This window comes from Trematomus bernacchii, unplaced genomic scaffold (genome assembly GCF_902827165.1).
Source record: "Trematomus bernacchii unplaced genomic scaffold, fTreBer1.1, whole genome shotgun sequence".
NCBI classification, from domain to species: domain Eukaryota; kingdom Metazoa; phylum Chordata; class Actinopteri; order Perciformes; family Nototheniidae; genus Trematomus; species Trematomus bernacchii.
The window spans coordinates 918,472-937,085 of NW_022987709.1; the positions used below are offsets into that span (position 1 = coordinate 918,472).

The 18,614-nt window shown below is 43.4% G+C and overlaps 1 protein-coding gene across 5 annotated transcripts; it reads left to right on the forward strand.

The window, feature by feature from the left end:
• Nucleotides 1-203: 203 nt before the first annotated feature.
• cep63 (centrosomal protein 63) lies at nucleotides 204-16,231 on the forward strand. Of its 5 annotated transcripts, none has more exons than XM_034140899.1 (14): nucleotides 204-326; nucleotides 594-637; nucleotides 782-959; nucleotides 1,333-1,428; nucleotides 7,846-7,959; nucleotides 8,069-8,182; nucleotides 8,281-8,430; nucleotides 8,896-9,041; nucleotides 11,787-11,930; nucleotides 12,820-12,910; nucleotides 13,395-13,589; nucleotides 14,900-15,102; nucleotides 15,187-15,454; nucleotides 15,540-16,231. In XM_034140899.1, exons 2-14 carry the CDS (start codon nucleotides 597-599, stop codon nucleotides 15,741-15,743), a joined length of 1,944 nt encoding a protein of 647 aa, XP_033996790.1. In that variant the 5' UTR covers nucleotides 204-326; nucleotides 594-596; the 3' UTR covers nucleotides 15,744-16,231. The 5 variants fall into 5 exon arrangements, with proteins under 5 accessions (XP_033996790.1, XP_033996789.1, XP_033996787.1 ...); XM_034140898.1 differs by having other exon boundaries at nucleotides 263-316; XM_034140896.1 differs by having other exon boundaries at nucleotides 265-519.
• Nucleotides 16,232-18,614: the final 2,383 nt, after the last annotated feature.

Here is an 18,614-nt window from a genome sequence, read left to right on the forward strand (position 1 = left end):
GTTCATTGAAGTCCCAGTAACAGTTTGTCCCCAGGCATTCAAAATATGGAATGTGGAACATAGTTATAGTTATTGTAATTTAACTCGCTAGACACTTGGATTATTATGTTTATTTAATACAACAGCCTGTTGATGCCAGGTGCACCGTGCACGGTAAGAGATTAATTTAGCCTATGATTAGCCATACCTGCAGGCAGAGGCAGAGTCCCCTAACACTAGACGTACAGCGTGCTGAGGTCACAGGTTGGAGGCGGAGTTACCGCCTTACATCAGGAAATCGAGTTTGTGCTGGCTGCTGTGTAGTTCAGTTAACATTGTAAACAAAAGTAATTTGTCGCTCTAAAACTTGTAAACGTTTGCTAAGGATTTTCTTGCTGTACTTAGACTTTTCCACAGTCCAATTTAAGTTGATTTAACGTTAGTTACCCATTTCAACCCACGCAACGTACGTAACTGGCGTGGTTACAGCTCAGTTTGGTTGTATTAGGTAGTAACGACAATGCTGTCTGAGGTTGCTAGGTTAGTTAACTTTGCATGTAGCTAACTTGAGGCAAGTTAAAGTGAAGTTTAACGCTGAGCGTGTCATTTCCCAGCAGATGGAGGCTTCTCTGGGATGTCTGCAGAACCCTGACCTAAGGTAGGGTGGCTAAAGCCAGTGCATTTCTTACTAATTTGAGATAATACTAAAATCACGTAGTGATGGTTAGCTCTTAATTATGTGGTATCCTCGAAGGTCTAGCCCACATCTAAATGTGTAATATATATATGTATTCTATTCCAGCTCTGTGCTGTCATCATGCGAGCCGGAGCTTCAGGAGCTGATGAGACAGATCGACATAATGATCGACCATCAGAGGAGGGAGTGGGAGGCTGAGACTCAGGCCATGGAGCTCCGGCTGGAGAGAGGCGAAGAGGAGCTGTTGGCTTCCAGGGACCTGGTTGAACGGAGGGACCTGGAGGTAAAGCAGCAGATCCTTCCTAAAATTAGTGTTCTGTTTCCTGACGCAGAAATCTGGAAACTGACCATCTCCACTTCAATCATTCATCTCCGATGTCATTTTGAAGAATAGTGTTGTGCGGTATTGCAGCGCAATTATTATTATGTATTATTATTATTATTATATTATTATTATTATTATTATAGATTATTATTATATAATTGTTATTATTATTATTTACTATTATTATTCTTATTATTATTATTCTTATTATCTTATCTTATTATTTTCTTATTATCTTAAGTTTGACTCTGGATGTCCCATGTGTTATCATCACTGTTGGAATTGTAGCCACATTTTTCCGACACCATTCCTGTGAAAACTCTGCCTGCAGATCGGACTGCTCCGCCAGCAGCTGGAGGAGGTGCAGCCGGGCCGACATGAGATGGTTACCCAGAACGAGAAGCAGCTGCAGCGGCTCCGCGAGGAGGTGAGGCTTGGTCCATCACACAGTTTAAAACAAGTTCAAAATGCTTTCATTTCACTGATGATCTAGGTCAACATGTATTAAGACATCTCTCATTAACAGCTCTTCTACATGTATGTACAGGTGCATCTCAATACATTTGAATATCGTGGAAAGTTAATTTATTTCATTAATTCAATTCAAAAAATGAAACTCATATATTATATGGGTTCATTACACACAAAGTGAAATATTTCACGGCTTTATTTGTTTTAATCTTGATGATTACGGCTTACAGCTAATGAAAACCCCAAAATCAGTATCTCAGAAAATTTGAATATTGTGAAAAAGTTCAATATTGTGTCACACTCTAATCAGCTAATGAACTCAAAACACCTGCGAAGGTTTCCTGAGCCTTTTAAATGGTCTCTCAATCTGGTTCAGTAGGCTTCACAATCATGGGGAAGACTGCAGTCATTGACTCCCTCCACAAGGAGAGTAAGCCTCAAAAGGTCATTGCTAAAGAAGCTGGCTGTTCACAGTGTGCTGTATCCAAGCATATTGATAGAAAGTTGAGTGAAAGGAAAAAGTGTGGTAGGAAAAGGTGCACAAGCAACAGGGATAACCGCAGCCTTGAGAGGATTGTAAAGCAAAGGCCATTCAAACATTTGGGGGATCTTCACAAGGAGTGGACTGAGGCTGGAGTCAGTGCATCAAGAGCCACCACGCACAGACGTATCCAGGACATGGGCTACAACTGAGCCTTCCTCGTGTCAAGCCACTCCTGAACCAGAGACAACGTCAGAAGCGTCTTACCTGGGCTAAGGAGAAAAAGAGATGGTCTATTGCTCAGTGGTCCAAAGTCCTCTTTTCAGATGAAAGTACATTTTGCATTTCATTTGGAAATCAAGGTCCCAGAGTCTGGAGGAAGAGTGGAGAGGCACACAATCCAAGTTGCTTGAAGTCCAGTGTGAAGTTTCCAGTCAGTGATGATTTGGGGAGCCATGTCATCTGCTGCTGTTGGTCCACTGTGTTCTCTCAAGTCCAAAGTCAACGCAGCCGTCTACCAGGACATTTTAGAGCACTTCATGCTTCCTTCTTCTGAGAAGCTTTATGGAGATGCTGATTTCATTTTCCAGCAGGACTTGGCACCTGCCCATACTGCCAACAGTACTGAGACCTGGTTTAGTGACCATGGAATTACTGCGCTTGATTGGCCAGCAAACTTTGACCTGAACCCTATAGAGAATCTATGGGGTATTGTCAAGAGGAAGATGAGAGACACGAGAGCCAACAATGCAGACGAGCTGAAGGCCGCTATCAAAGCACCCTGGGCTTCCATCACACCTCAGCAGAGCCACAGGCTCATCGCCTCCATGTCACACCGCATTGATGCAGTAATAAAAGGAGGCCCAAGTACTGAGTGCATACACACGCCGACATTTCTGTTTTAAAAATCCTTTTTTTTAATTATGTAATATTCAAATTTTCTGAGATACTGATCTTTGGGTTTTCATTAGCTGTAAGCCGTAATCATCAAGATTAAAACAAATAAAGACTTGAAATATTTCACTTTGTGTGTGTATATATATATATAATATGAGTTTCACTTTTTGAATTGAATTAATGATATAAATTAACTTTTCCACGATATTCTAATTTATTGAGGTATGTATGTATGTATGTGTATGTATGTATGTATGTATGTATGTATGTGTATATATGTATGTATGTATGTGTATGTATGTATGTATGTGTGTGTATGTGTATGTGTATGTGTATGTATGTATGTATGTGTATATGTATGTATGCAAGGGTGTAACTTTGGTTTGAGAAGTGGGGGGGGACACAAAACAGGGCGTCCTCCGCAATGAAACATTTTCTGGATTTAATTCCATTTCCTGCCTTTCTACAAATATATTAGGGACTATGGTGTTAACAAGTCCAAGAAAAATGTGTAGTGTATATAATGAGTGTGCACACTTATCTAGTATCCTATCTATGTGAACCTGTTTTATTTGTGATTACCTCACATCCTCTAGGGGGGTCCGGGGGCATGCACCCCCGGGAAGATTTGTTTCTTTAATTTGAAGTTAAAGCATCAATCTGGTGCACTTTGAGGGCAACATTAAGAGATTTATGGATACAGCACTCAGATGAAACAGAACTGTATATATTTCAATAATCAAAAAACCATTAGAATATGCTCACAACCAATAACACATATTTGATCAACTCCTCTCTCCTATCTTTATTTTACCTAGTCTGCATATTTTACTAATCACTCCCCTATATTGGAATGATTTCTTAACTTGTTTTTTACAACTATATTAAATAGATGGAAATATTTGTTTACAAAGATGACCAAACCGTTTGAGAGCCACTGAGATCACTTAGACTAAAGTTTACAATCTAATCCCTCATACCCCTTTCACACCAACGCGGTTCCAGGGCCGGTTCGGAGCTGGAGCTTGAAAAGCACCGGTTTTTCCTGTTCACACCGCAGCGGAGCAGCCTCTAAGCTCCGGAATCCGGTTCGTTTCGAGCACCAAAAAGTTGTCCGTCTAGAAGCAAGAACCGCATACGTCGCGCTTACCTCGGAGGGGGGCGAGATTAACCTGAGCTAACAGTTAAGGCGAGTGCGGCAAATCAAAGTTGTAACAAGCAGTAGTGCTGAGCAAAGTGACTAGAACGCAACCACACACATGTTAAAAAAAAACACACTTTATAAAGTCAGGCAACACTAACCAGGCTTCGTGTGATTCTGTTTATTTGTACCTTACTTTGACCATCTGTTCGCTGTTATTGATCATTGTGGAGACAGACGTTTTGTTTGTTATTATAGCAGCTATCGGATGGAATTAATACATGGGCTGCACAGGTTGTCATGTCCGACTATCACAAGTAGAATCATAATGAAAAATACGCCGGTAAAATGTGCCTGTAGAAAACTGCTTAGCAAGTAGTCCGTTTAGCTTCGGTTGCTATGCTAACATCACCCATGTTATACCAGAGAAACTTTCATAACAACGTTGTGATGCCAAACAGCGTCAATTCAGACTGACACACATTCACTTAAGGGGAACTGGGGATATGTAACAGCTGCTTGTGTGACAGTCAGACAGTGAATACTTTAGAGCCGTGTGAGCTAACCCGGAGCTAACGGGAGAATAAACTCCGGTGGAAGAGCAGCCAGCACTGCAGCGGTCGGTAATAAACAGGGGTGCACACAACTTTCTCAGTGAGGTACTCAGATGAGTACCTGGAGTCAGTGCTTGGTACTCCAACTTCTGGCGATTGTCAACGGGGGGTGGGGGGGGGTGGTAGTGGAGTACAGCGCTTCATGATTGTCAATGGGGGGGGGGGGGTGGAGTACAGAGCTTCGTGACCCGCGGAGCGTGTGAACGTTGTGATCAGCTGTTTTAGCGCAGGGCTGCTGTACAGACCGACGTTAACAGCAGCCCTGTCTGTGCACACGGAGACCGACTCTGTCGTCCGGTGATCTAACCGCCTTCTGGAAAAGCTTCACAAGTACGTCGGTACGCAAATGCGCTTTGTGACACAAGTTACGGTACGCATTTTAGATTGTTGCCGCGCATGCGTACCTGCGTACCAGTTATGTGCACCCCTGTTATGCCGCTGAAACACATTAATAAACAATGAACCACGGCACTCTGGAGAAAAGTATAAGGTTGGAGAAGTCGTTATTTAATTTAATCTGGCTTCGTATGATTAAAAGCAACACGATCATCGACCCGATTGTTGTAGTTGGCGCCGTTGGGGAGAAAATCAGCGACGTAAACTGTGACGTCATGACGCAGCAGCGGCAGCACCAGTCGGGCTCTGAGTGGTGTGAACAGAGCGGGAGCTAAACCGAAGAACCGGTTCTGAACCAGAAAAGCTCTAGCACGGAGCTAGAACGGGAAAAGCCTTGGTGTGAAAGGGGTATCAGAGAGTCCTTTACCTCCCTGAGCTGACGTGATCTCTCTCAGTCCCACAGGAGAGAGCTCTCCCTCTCCTTATTGTTGAGACAGCTTCTAATCTCCGTTAGCTCCGAGCTAGCACCAGATGCTTACAACAACCCCCGTAACTGGTGCACTGTCTCTCTGTCTCTGTCTCTGTCTCTCTCTCTCTCTCTGTCTCTCTCTCTCTCTCTCTCTCCTCTCTCTCTCTCTCTCTCTCTCTCTCTCTCTCTCTCTCTCTTCTTTCTGTTGTCTCTCTCTCTCTCTCTCTCTATATCTCTGTCTCTCTCTCTCTCTCTCTCTCTCTCTCTCTCTCTCTCTCTCTCTCTCTCTCTCTCTCTCTCTCTCTCTCTCTCTCTCTCTCTCTATGTGTCTCTCTCTCTCTCTATGTGTGTGTGCGCTCGTGCCACACACACACACAGACGCTAGGGCTGCTCGATTATGGCAAAAATCATAATCTCGATTATTTGGGTCAATAATTGATATCACGATTATTAAAAACGATTATCCATTTAAAAAAAAAAATGTGAACAATATGTTTTTAACAGTTGATTACCCTGAACTTTAAGTATAATTCAACTGAAAAACCAATACAAAAAAAATTACGTTTTCGTAATCGTTGCAAGCCATAATCGTAATTGCGATTAAAATACGATTAATTGAGCAGCCCTAACAGACGCTGTGTGCTCCTCCGTGACGATGACCGCTTGCGTAAAAAAACAAAACGGGATTTTGAAAAGTGGGGGGGGTGAAAATTACGCCCATGTATGTATGTATGTATGTATGTTTCCAACTCCAGTTTAATCAAATAAATAAATTCTAGAGCAACTACATCATTTTCTATCTTTAAAAACTGAATAATCTTAGTTTGCGATGTGATGACATTTCATTTTGATCACTGCAAAGTAGTATCTGTGCATCTATTTTACAAGTTACAAGTATCATATGTAGAAATCACATTTTGGCTCGTCAAATCGTATTACCATACTGTATCAGGGTGTCCGCGGGGTCTTAAAAAGTATTAAAAGTTGATAAATCAATTTAGCGAAAATGAAGGCTATTAAAAGTATTATAAAGTGTTAAACGGCATTTTCCAAGGTATTACATTTTGTAGCTTGTTTTCAATAAGTATATAAATTGTCCAAAGAGGTTGTATTCTAGTGTGTGCCTGAATGTAATCATTGCGTAGGTGTGTAGTGTGATTCTGTGTACTTTATTTATGGCATCCCGTTGGATTAGACGTCATCTGAACAGGACATCGCACGCTCACTGCTTGATAGCGTGCGAAGGTCCGTTTACGCCGGTTGTTAAACAACATCGTTATGGGGAAATGCAAGTCTGCGTCCAAATGGTTGGAAGATAAGGAGGAAGGACAATCAATACTGTATATAGTCAATGTGAGGTAAAGTGTGTCGCCAAGGTAACTGGTTAAAACTCAAAGTTGCGATGAGTTCTTAAAATGTATGGAAAGGGTCTTAAAAACGGTCTTAAAAGGAATTACATTTGACTTCAGGATTCCTGCATATACCCTGGGAGCTAAACACCAATCATACAACAGCATGAAGGCAGCAGAGCTCTGAATATAGCTCTTGTCACTCACTCACACACACACCCACACAGAGACACACACACACTTTTTGTCTAACACACTATCACAGTTCTGTGTACTCAGTGTACGCCCCGCCCCGCCAACGAACCCCCGCGCCCCCCCTGAAATTCAAGGTGTTTAATTTTTTTTCATTTTTAAATTTTATATATATATATATATATATATATATATATATATATATAGCACCAAATTGCAACTAATCTATATGTACTGTCACTTTTCACATTGAACATGTGCTCATTTATTAAATAAACTAAACGCTTTCATTGTAAGTAGTGAGTTTAGTGTTGTTGACCCTAAGAAACACTGATGCATTCATCAATAACAATAATCCACAGCTCCTCTCTGCTCCATAGGATTTTAAAAAAAAAATCCCAACCCATACACGCATGTAATTATTGGACGTATTTCTTCTTTCATAGCAATTTTCCTTCATACTTTCTTGCCGTGAAACAGGTCTTAAATTCTATTCAAAGTGGTCTTAAAAAGGTCTTAAAAAGTCTTAAATTTGAGTTGGTGAAACCTGCAGGAACCCTGAGTGTATATTTGATGTAATAATAGATATCAGTAATTCCTCTTTTTCTAGTTACAATAACAATTACTGATATCAACAATTGCATTTCCGGTATATCTAACATATCAACGAACCATTTAAAATATGTCACCCAAAAATACTATATTCATTTTGAGTATTATTGAAGATATCTACAATGTTTCTTCCTTCTCCTTTTCCGTTATGTTTCTTTTTGTTTAATGAGAATTGTATTGGTCAATCTTTTTCTTATCTTATTTTTTAGTATATGTTTGCTGAATGAAAAGTTATTAAAAAGTGTCTGATTAAAATTTGAATTTGACTATCTTTTCCTGCAGTTGGATAAGTTAAAGAGAAGTTATTTCAAGCTACAGCGCAAACAGCTGAAGGAGTCCAGTGGAGGAGCAAATACCAAAGCATCAGAGATGGCTGGCCTCAGTGAAAAGCTCCAGGTACAACAATATTAGTCCAACGCTTATTTCCTTACATTACCTGTCACATACTGATTGCACTTACTACCCCTGCTGGTTGAGAGCAGTTCATTCATCCTTGTGTCTGCAGGTTTGCCAGCAGCGCTCTGTGGAGTGGGAGCAGCAACACATCCAGTCCCAAAAACAAGTGACAGAGCTGGAGGCCCAGAACCAGAGCCTGACTGATGAGCTCACACTCATGAAGGTAAAATAAAACTAATGTAATGCCAAGTCAGACTTTAACGCTGAAGCGAAGTGGAGGCCAGTTACTTTTAAACATATTTTCTGTTATTCTATGTCCAGTCCCAGGGGGTGCTGTGTCAGAAGGAGCGGGAGCGCGTGTGTTTGCAGCTGCAGAAGGCTCAGGGCAGCCTGCACTCTCAGGAGCTGGAGCTGGAGCGCCTCCGCCCGCTGGAGCTGTGGCTGGGACAGAGAGAGCAGCTCAGCTCAGGGGTAGGAACAACACGAGCAGTCTGAGATTAAAGATCTGAACAAACCTGAAGACCAGTCGGCCATCACACATATATAATATCACAGGTGTTCAAAAATCTGCATCTGAAGACTTAAGAGTGAGACCTACTAGGTCCAAACCGTCCCTCTCAGTTGACACGCCCAAATCAGATTCATCATTGTTATATGTGTCCACGACTTAAATAATAATAATGATAATAATACATTCTATTTCTAAAGCGCTTTATCAGGTGCTTGATAAAGAGATAGATAAAGGGATAGTCCAAGCCAAAATCTAGAGTTTATATTTTCCCTTTAACCTGGATATCTATGAATCCATCTATAATGTTTGTGTGAGATAATATATCATGTAAATGTATGTCATGTAATATAATGTGTGCATGTAGTGCAGTGTAGGAGGTTAGAATGGGATTTTCTCAGCTGAGGATCCACTGCTGCTTTCCACAGGTGCTTTCAGAGGAGAGGCAGGAGCTCCACGCCACGCTGGACTCCCAGGATTCATTTGTGCAAACATCTGGTCTGGAACGCCAGAGGCTGTCCAACGAAACTGCCAGACTGACCCAAGCCCTGCAGGCTAAAAATCAAGTCATCCGGTGGGTGGATTGCTCATGTGTATGATGTAGTACAGCAACGATACACAAGAGGGCAGTCTCTCCTCACACTGCAGCTGCACTGATGAGGGCCAATCTCTGCTGTATGGATAATGCTTTAGGCGCCGTTTACACGAGGAGAAAACTGCTTGTATCTGCATAGTTTCGCGTGCGTATAGCCCTATTATTTACACGAGGCCGATAGAAACGGACCCCACAAACGATAACGGGTCCCAAGGTGGATAGATTTGCAAACGAAACGCTCTGGGGGGTCAACAGAGTCCGTGTAATCGCCTCTATACGAATATTTCCTGAAAAAATAGCGATAGCCCCACCTCTCCCCGCCTCTGCTGCTCACTGCTGTAGCAACTATCAAAAATAGCTGTGTTAATTAAACGCACAAGGGGTTCTTGAATGAAATAATATTATAAAAAAGGCAAACCAGAATTGTTAACGCCCAATATACTCCTTAAACAAAATAAACAGAGTCAGATTTCATGCATTGATCCATTATATTGACAATTTTCCAGCCAAACAACACAAACAAAATTAAACAGTCCGCTCTGCGATACACCAACATTGTCTTTACTGCCTAATCCAGGCCATTATTGTTCATTGCTCCTGCGCCCGTCGGCGGCAAAAAGAGAAATGTTTGTAGGCCTATTCAGGCTATAATCCACACAAAAAAAGGAAACCCGAGGACCGGCGTGTCCCAGAGGAGCGATCTCACCCGGTGTTTGTAGAGAATATCTCTCTCTTTCTGAGCCGTCCTCTCCACGGAGACGTGCTTCTTGGTCGGTAGATGCAATATCCACAGATTCGGTTTCTTTCAGTTAACTTCCCCGTTGCATTTATCCATATATTTACATGCTGAGGAAATGACTATATCCCGCTGAATACCAGCAATCGCCACACACACACTTCCTCCTGTCAGTAGCTACTGCTAGTGCTACTGCTACTGACCATGCTACAGATATTAGTGCAAAATCTACAGCTCCTCTACCACAACCATCAGCAACAAGTGGACATGGAGAATTACATGAACTACATGTTGCTAAATACACCGCGGGGCATAAACAGAAGGGTAGCCATGGCAACATTGCTGCGGGGCTGCTCCAGGCTGCTCTTCTTCGCTGCTTTTGGTGTATTTTGGCGGAAGTTACAGCGCCACTTACAGTCCCGGCATATGTACTACAGCGTTTCCAGCGGCCTCGTTTGAACAGACACGTTAAATGAAACGAATGCATGTGAACGGAAGACTTTTTTGAATACGCATACTGTGCATAAACGCAAACGTTCCCGTGTGAGCGGGCCTTAGTCCTGAGAGGCAATTTAGAAGACATTTTCTGGTGATCCATTTACTAACTTCTCCAGTTTCTTCTTATGCTCTGGTGAAAATAAAAGGTTTGGCCAGGTTAATGTTTCTAAGTTCCTTTAAAAAAACCTTCTGAAACAGCTGGGTAAATTAATTTGGCCAAGATCATTTTCTAATCTTGAATCATTGATTGAACAGATCAAAAAAAGTTTTGCCATGGAATCTTTCTTAAATGTTTAACAGCATGTTCAAAATAATTCTAAACACAGGGTAAATATTTTGTGGGTTATCATCCCTCAGAAATGGGGCACTAATGATACATTTACACGTGACGTCCCTCTTACGGCCCGTCCACACAGCGGCGTGCGTTGAAGCTTGCTCCATTTTTTGGAATATGAAGAAATGACCTGCAGTGTGTCTCTCCCAGCATACACACGGTTTGATTGGCTAGCGCTTGTACTGGCAGATTTGCATAAACGGGATTTGATTGGCTGACGCTTCCACCGAAGCTTCAGAAGCTTCAAAAGTTGAACATTTCTCAACTTTGCAGCAAGCCATGCCAGCAAAGCTCCGCTTCGCTTCCCACAATGCAGTTCGACGAAAAGTGACGTCACCCCATTCAAGTGAATGGTGAAGCTTTCAACGCACGCTGCTGTGTGGACGGGCCGTTACAACCAACCAAACACATGCTGCTAAACCTGCCGCTCTATTTAAGCTGCCAGGTCGGCCCCACCACCATCCCAGCTTCCACCTGTAGGCTCGGGGGGATAGTTATCTAATCATCACTCAATGTTCTGTGTACATCTGTGGAGTGATGAGGCCCAAGCCTAGACACCAAACTCAAACTATATGCAATTTCTAATAAACATATCAAGAAACACGCGAGTTGTCTGACTGAACCGGGGTAGTGGTGAACTGCCCTGTCTCTCAGGGCTTCCATAGAATATCTTTTTTATTTAGCCTTTATTTATACAGGTGTAAAATCTCATTGAGACACAAGGTCTCATTTTCAAGAGAGACCTGTCAGTGGTAACACTACCACACAAAGTTACAGACAGACAGGACACTAAACACAGAGGCAACACTAAAATAAAACATCGTAAAAAGTAGTCACTGAAATCCATATACAGTAGTCAGATATAGCAGGTGCAAACACCCACAGATGATTTCTCCAGCTTTTCTAAAATTAGTTTAAAATCCGTGATGGGTATCAAACTGGTCAGCTTAAGTTCCTGCTGAAGTGTGTTCCAGGTCGAGGGGGCAGAGTATGATATGGCTTTTTTCCTAAGCTCCGTGCGTACTGAGGGGACGGACAGAGTGTAATTTTGACAGAGTGTAATTTTGAGATCGTAGTCTATAGCTGTACTGTTATATAGTATAAAATATAAAATATAGTTTTATAGAAGGTTGAACAGAACTGTGTGTCTCCTCAGCTCTCTGGAGGACTGCCTGGCAGCTCAGGGCTGTGCCGAAGTGGAAACCCTCAGACAAGATCTGGAGAAGACGGCCACCAAGCTTTACTGCGCTGAAGCATGTGAGGATCATCTCAAGGCTCAAGTGGCGTGTCTCAAAGAGAGGTGAGAGCTGGCCACATTACTATTTCTTTAGACAGTAATGCCGCAGTTCCACTACAGCGCGGAGCTCGCTTTAAGCGTGCCGTGTCGTGCCGTACCCGTTTTTGGTTGCGCTTCCACTAGGCCTAGTTACGGCCCGGCCCGGCCCGGGGCCACTTTTTCACCTCTTTTCTGGCCCGACAAAATGGTGGTTCTATCGGGGCCAACAAACAGGGCTGAGTCGGGCTGAGTATGCTAAACTAGAGAGAGAATCGCTGGCAAGAGGGCTAGAACTACAACAAGATGGACATATTTGACCGTGATTTAATTGTAATACACGTTTCAAAATGATGCCGAAGTAACAACATACTGATACCGGTTAGTAAAAACCATGAATTAATGCTTTGACAAGTCTGCAGACAGACGGCAGGCGAAAAACCTTTTAAAATGCGTGTTTTCTAAATGGAGATTGGCTAAGCTAACGCAGTATATGCTCTGACCGTCCACACTCACAACAACGGCCTATACAGACATAAATAAAGCAGCGACTGTACTCGCCATGACACAGGCAGTCTGTGGTTTGTACTTGTTTAACTTTTGTCGAGTTTCTGAACATATATGACGAGCTGTGAGCTCTGAGTGCTAACAGCTAACGGCTGTGTTGTGTTTCTGGAGTTCTCATTGAAGATGACGTCACGGCTCCGCCTACACTGCGTTACTATAGTAACTACCCCAGTTCCTAAACTGTAATGGAAGCGCAGCATGAAGTGAGTCGGCCCTGTTAAGGCCCAACGCGGCCAAGCCGTACCGAGCCGTACCGAGTGTGGCCGAGGCCGACCGTGTAGTGGAAATGCGCCATAATGTGACTCTATTTCTTTGTTTGGTGCCATCAATGTCTTTCTGATTTGCTCAGTCTGGAGAGGGTGAGCCGGCAGAAAGCTGACCAATCTGAGCTGAGGAGCATCAAGGCACAATATGATTCCTCTGTGGCAGAAAGGAAAAAGGTCAGTGATCTCCTCTGTCTGCTCGTGTTGTGGCAGTTTGGAGTTTTTGATGGTCAAACTGTAGTTGTGTGTGTGTTGTAGCAAAAATCACGCCGCTGAGAGGACTCTGTATCCAAACAAAAAGAACAAGAGTCTTTAGTTGCGTTCCTTTTAATTTCATGTAAATATTGTATATTGTGGTAAAAGTCATTTTTGTACATGATGCTCTTACAATAACAAAATCTAAAATGAACAGTTGTGTTGCGATTGCGCTGGGGTCAAAATAAATGAATACTCCCTATTCTTCCTCCCGCTGTAACAGTCAAAACTAGTAATAAACAGCACACTTCCACATTGCGTGTCACCTAATGTTGTGAGATACTCACACACACACACACCTCCACACCGCACACACACACCAACTTTAACCAATAGTGACAACCCAAACACATGCCTTGCCCTACACTGTCTTAAGTATTGTGATTTCTCTGGATTCCTTCCACAGGTCAACGAGGAGCTCCTCAGGGCGCGGCAGACTCACAGTGGGGAGGTGGAGGGGATGAGGAGGGAGGTGTCCAAACTGACCTCAGAGCTGCACCAACGAGACGCCACCATCTGCACACTGAAGGGCTCTCCATCCAGCATCAGGCAGCACTGTGGGGGGGTGGGGCGAGCAGCACAGAAAGAAGCCCAGCTAACAGTGAGCACACACACACACACACACACACACACACACACACACACACACACACACACACACACACACACACACACACACACACACACACACACACAGCAGAGCCTGTGACATTATCATTCCATAGTTCCATCACAACGATCACAATGACCCCATGTAAGCCATGAGCCTTCTTCACAATGTGTCTCATAAGTGAACTTCTTTGTTATTCTGGCTAATGTGTGTTTTTTATGTCTTTATTCAGACATGATAGGACTTTTACAGAAAGAGCCACTCGTATTTATTCTGTATGTGTTGTTTTCTGCAGAGTTTCAGATTAGATTACATTAATATTTTAACTATTATACTATTTTCTAGATTTAGATTAAAATGGCGGGTCAATGCAGGCTAGTTTAAAGGCCAAACATTTATTTTTTATATATAATACAAATAATAGGCCTACATGAATTATTTGACTAAATAAATAATTTCCAAAAGTCAAAATGTGTAGTTTTCTAATGAAATATTCTGCTACAATCCATTATTTTAGCGTTTCAAAAACAACCTTTTCACTGCAGTCTGAAAACAGTCTTCTCTCCTGCTTGCTGAAATGCGGGGTCTGTGCAAATGTAACTGCTGCATTTACATTATGTTACATCTTTTAATTCAGACATGTGTAGAACTTATAGAAATGTCTAACTTATTAATGGTGATGATGTAGTTATTCACTCATGACACGGCATTCTATTCATAAAGCGAGACACTCCAGGCAATAACATGATGCAGCATCATGTCCATTTGGACAGTTTGGTCTTTCAGAGTACTGGAAGGAAAACATGCATTTAAGTGTTTGTGTTGCTTTGTCTACATGCATCTAGATCTTTTGAATGAACCAAAGTAAAGTAAGTTTAGTTTTTACCATTTTTAGTGTCTTTACATTTTACAATATGTTGTTTTCCTCAAACATTTTTTTTTAATTTGCTTAGCGAGAAATATGCACCTAGCAGTACTATCACCTACAAACACCAAACTTTGAAGTTTATTCCTATATATTTTCTTAGGTTCTTACAAAGGGCTACGTTCATTTATCATTAATAGACCGATCTATATCACATTTTATTCCCCAAACATTAACAATTTAACTTTTTGCTTTGCCGCTGTTCAGATTATTGTTTCGGAAATGTATTTGAACAGAAAGCATGCGCAATACTAAAAGAATTGTCCTAAAGTAAGTAGTATAGAAGGTATTCTCCTGTAGTGTCTCCCTTCAACATGGCTTCAGTGATTGTTTTTCAGCCTGCCTCTGCTCTCTCTCTAATGAACTGTGTCCTCAGAGGGGGGAGTCCTCGCCCGCGCCCCTCGGGGACAGTTATCTGTCGTCTCTGTGCAGCCTGGAGCAAGAGAACGTGTGGCTGAGGAAGGACCTCTCTGAGCTGCAAACCCGACACCAGGCCTCCAGCAGGACCTGTCCTGACCAATACCAACAAGCTCTGCTCCATCACGCTAAGACCGCCCCCCCACAGCCTGCTCAGGACAGGTGCCCGCCACACAAAGAAACACATGCTCAAAAGATCAAGAAAATTAAACTTTTATCCAACTTTTGCTTTATCTGTCACCACAGGCAAGAGACAGCAACAAAGGCTGAGCTGCAGACCAGCGGTCTCTGCTCAGGAGAGATCCAGAGCCTCTTCCAGCAGCTGCACACCCTGTCCCAGGCCTCCTGTCCCCCAGACAGCAGGCCTGCTTCTTCAGCATCCTCCTCTTCCTCCACAAGACTCACCAGGAGAATCTCTGTGCCAAGTCTAAATGACTCTGCTGCTGAGGAACAAAGATCCAGCTCTGAACACTCTGAGTCCAGAGAGCAGCCCATACCGTCTCCCTCTGCCATGGTGATGTTCATCACAATGAATAAGCCACAGTTGTCGTAAAGATCATTTTGAGAATCCCACCAATTTGTTTCTTCTTCCCTCTCAGGAGCCTCTGTCGGTTTCTCCAGGGGACGGAACAGTCTCTCGTTTCTTGCAGGAAGAGAGCTTCCTGGCTCAGGAGCTGGTCCAGAAGGTGGACTCCCACATCCATGGGATGAGAGAAAGCAATGCCAGGATTTTCTCCAAGTACCTGCCAGGGGGCTCAGGGCCCCCCCACACGTCCACCGACTGCAGGCAGCAGAGTGGTTAGAGATGGAGTGAGGTGCAATAAATCCAACTCCTAGTCTTCAGACCCTTTTTTGCAGGACTTGCTTAGTTGATATGACGCAGAAACATGGCAGACCAAACTATAACTGTGGTGTTGGGTTGATGGCTATAAACAACTTACTACAACAGATCCTCTTTTTAGGGTCTGTTTCCACATGGCTTTTTAAAGATCATGGACACACCGAAGTTGGAAGAACGTTTTCCCAACTCGGGAAACAGAGCAGCGGAGGAGCACCTGAATGCATCATTGGCCTTTGCGAAGTTCCTCCCTGTCAGAGCCCTTCTGGATTCTTGCACAATTAAACTCAGATTGGCAACGAAGAGTTGGAATTCCCAAAAGTTCTTTCTTAAACACTATCAAAGAAGAAACAAATAAGCTGTGGCCTCATACAGCCCAGACTCCTCTGTCCCTCTCTGTCCCCCTCTGTCCCTCTCTGTCCCTCTCTGTCCCCCTCTGTCCCCCTCTGTCCCTCTCTGTCCCTCTCTGTCCCCCTCTGTCCCCCTCTGTCCCTCTCTGTCCCTCTCTGTCCCCCTCTATCCCTCTCTGTCCCTCTCTGTCCCCCTCTGTCCCCCTCTGTCCCTCTCTGTCCCCCTCTATCCCTCTCTGTCCCCCTCTGTCCCTCTCTGTCCCTCTCTGTCCCCCTCTGTCCCTCTCTGTCCCCCTCTGTCCCTCTCTGTCCCCCTCTGTCCCTCTCTGTCCCCCTCTGTCCCTCTCTGTCCCCCTCTATCCCCCTCTATCCCCCTCTGTCCTCCTCTGTCCCTCTCTATCCCCCTCTATCCCCCTCTATCCCCCTCTGTCCCTCTCTGTCCCCCTCTGTCCCTCTCTGTCCCCTCTGTCCCTCTCTGTCCCCCTCTATCCCCCTCTATCCTCCTCTGTCCCTCTCTGTCCCCCTCTGTCCCTCTCTGTCCCCCTCTGTCCCTCTCTGTCCCCCTCTGTCCCTCTCTGTCCCCCTCTGTCCCTCTCTGTCCCTCTCTGTCCTCACAGTGAAGACAGAGTTGTTTTGAGGTCACATTGACAGTGTTGCGTTGCTGATGAGCTCTGATTGTTACCTGTTTTTTTGGGGGGTTTTCTGTCTCGTTTTTCTTTGATCTGTCTCTTGAAACTGTTTTGTCCTGCCACTTCCAGCTCATCCTAAACAACAAGCTAAGGCTGCCTGAACCCTTTCCATCCTCCGGTCCTCAGCAGCTTCAGGCTCTCTGAACATGTCCTGTGCCGCCGTGAGCTGTAAAAGTAGCTGCAAAGTTCCACTATATATATATATATATATATAATCCAAAAGAAAAAACATTAAGGAAAGACAAACTAGACTGACATTTTAAAAACCCCAAATAGTTTTTGTGAAATTACATGATTATCAATACGAAAGAAAAAAACGAATAATAAATCCTGGCATGGAAGTATCGGTTCTTGTGATATCCCTAATCTATTCAATTATTCAAATAACTCTTTCAGCTCTGATCAGACTGCCATTTTCTGGAAAAGAACAATAGATACAAGTTTGATAAATGAACACTGCTCTCTAAGAAGGAGTAGTGGCAGATCACTATAGGCTCTAACATGTAGTGACTGCTCACGACTTTCACATTTTATAATTAGAGTTTAGCCAAATATCTTCAGGAACCCTAACCCTAATTTCTAGTATTTCAACTGTAAATATTTCGGATGTGTGGGCTCTTGTGCACAACACATTTTGTATAGTGTGCATTCCGTCCATGCCTCTGTGTGTTCTGAATGGGAGTATGCAAATCTGAACTCACATTAAAAAATGTTGATCCCGCCATGTTGTCACACACCTGTCTCTGCAAGTAATGTTTTATTATCAGAACTTAGAGGAAATGTGCCTCAGCTGTGTATGATGTATTCTGGCTTATTCTGTCGTATTTATGTGACCTCACGAAGCTTGCTGCATTCCTCTTGGATTACTTGTTGAGATTCTGACATTAAGAGGGTTCCTTTGCATTTGTCCTTGTTGGACGCTGCATCATTTTTTCAATTTTTCCAAGTGGCCTAGAATGCAGCATTAACACTTTGCATTAACATCCAGAGAAAAGACTGTTGTGAGAGCCAAAGGAGGGTCCGTCCTCCCTGCAAAACTGGGAAAATACCACATATGTGCATGTCAGCCGCAGACCCCCCACCACCCTGCAGAGGCCCTCTGGCCAGTCTGGTGCAGGAATGTGTGCACCATGCCAATGCTGTCATGAGGCCCCCCCCCCCCTGCTTTGTCCTCATCATTAGAAAGCTGATGGAATGTTAATATCAACCATGTGGGGCACTCAACCCCAGCCAGGGTGGAATATTTTATTGTACTGCTCCTAATAAAGCACACACTGATGGAATGGAAATAAAGTGGAAAGATTCTGAAGAAAAATGTGTTCTTCATTTTTGCCGTCATACTTGTTCAACGACAGCACAGAAGTTCTGCTCCGCTCGTCCAGTGACTTCTCACTTTGGTTCTGAGCCGTGTTGCTAACACTGTGAGCCCCAACAAACAGCAGAGAGGAATTTGGCAGGCATTCCTCTGGCTCTCTCTGGAGGGAGGTGAAAGGTTTTATATGTGGAGATTCTTTGAGGGGGCCTAGTGGAAGGGAGTGAGGCTGGTTTGAGTCCAGAAGGCATTGGATAACCTTGTTTATGGAAAAATTGGCCTAAGGCTACAGGATGATTGAGTAATTGCCACCTTGATTTTTTAATGCATTATGCTCTATCAGGATAATTGTTACGTGTGCAAATGTGGACATTCTCTGGCATATTCATTCTTCTTATTCTTTTTGTGTTTGATGATTACATTATCATTACTTTTGAAGGGGCATTTCAGCAATTGAGTGTGACCTTCTCCTTACCTTTGCAACC

Coding starts and splice junctions, on each gene's coding strand:
- cep63 (XM_034140899.1), top strand. CDS start 597: ATGGAGGCTTCTCTGGGATGTCTGCAGAACCCTGACCTAAG. Junction 8,183..8,280: donor ATGAGCTCACACTCATGAAG/GTAAAATAAAAC, acceptor TTCTATGTCCAG/TCCCAGGGGGTGCTGTGTCA. Junction 9,042..11,786: donor GCTAAAAATCAAGTCATCCG/GTGGGTGGATTG, acceptor GTGTCTCCTCAG/CTCTCTGGAGGACTGCCTGG.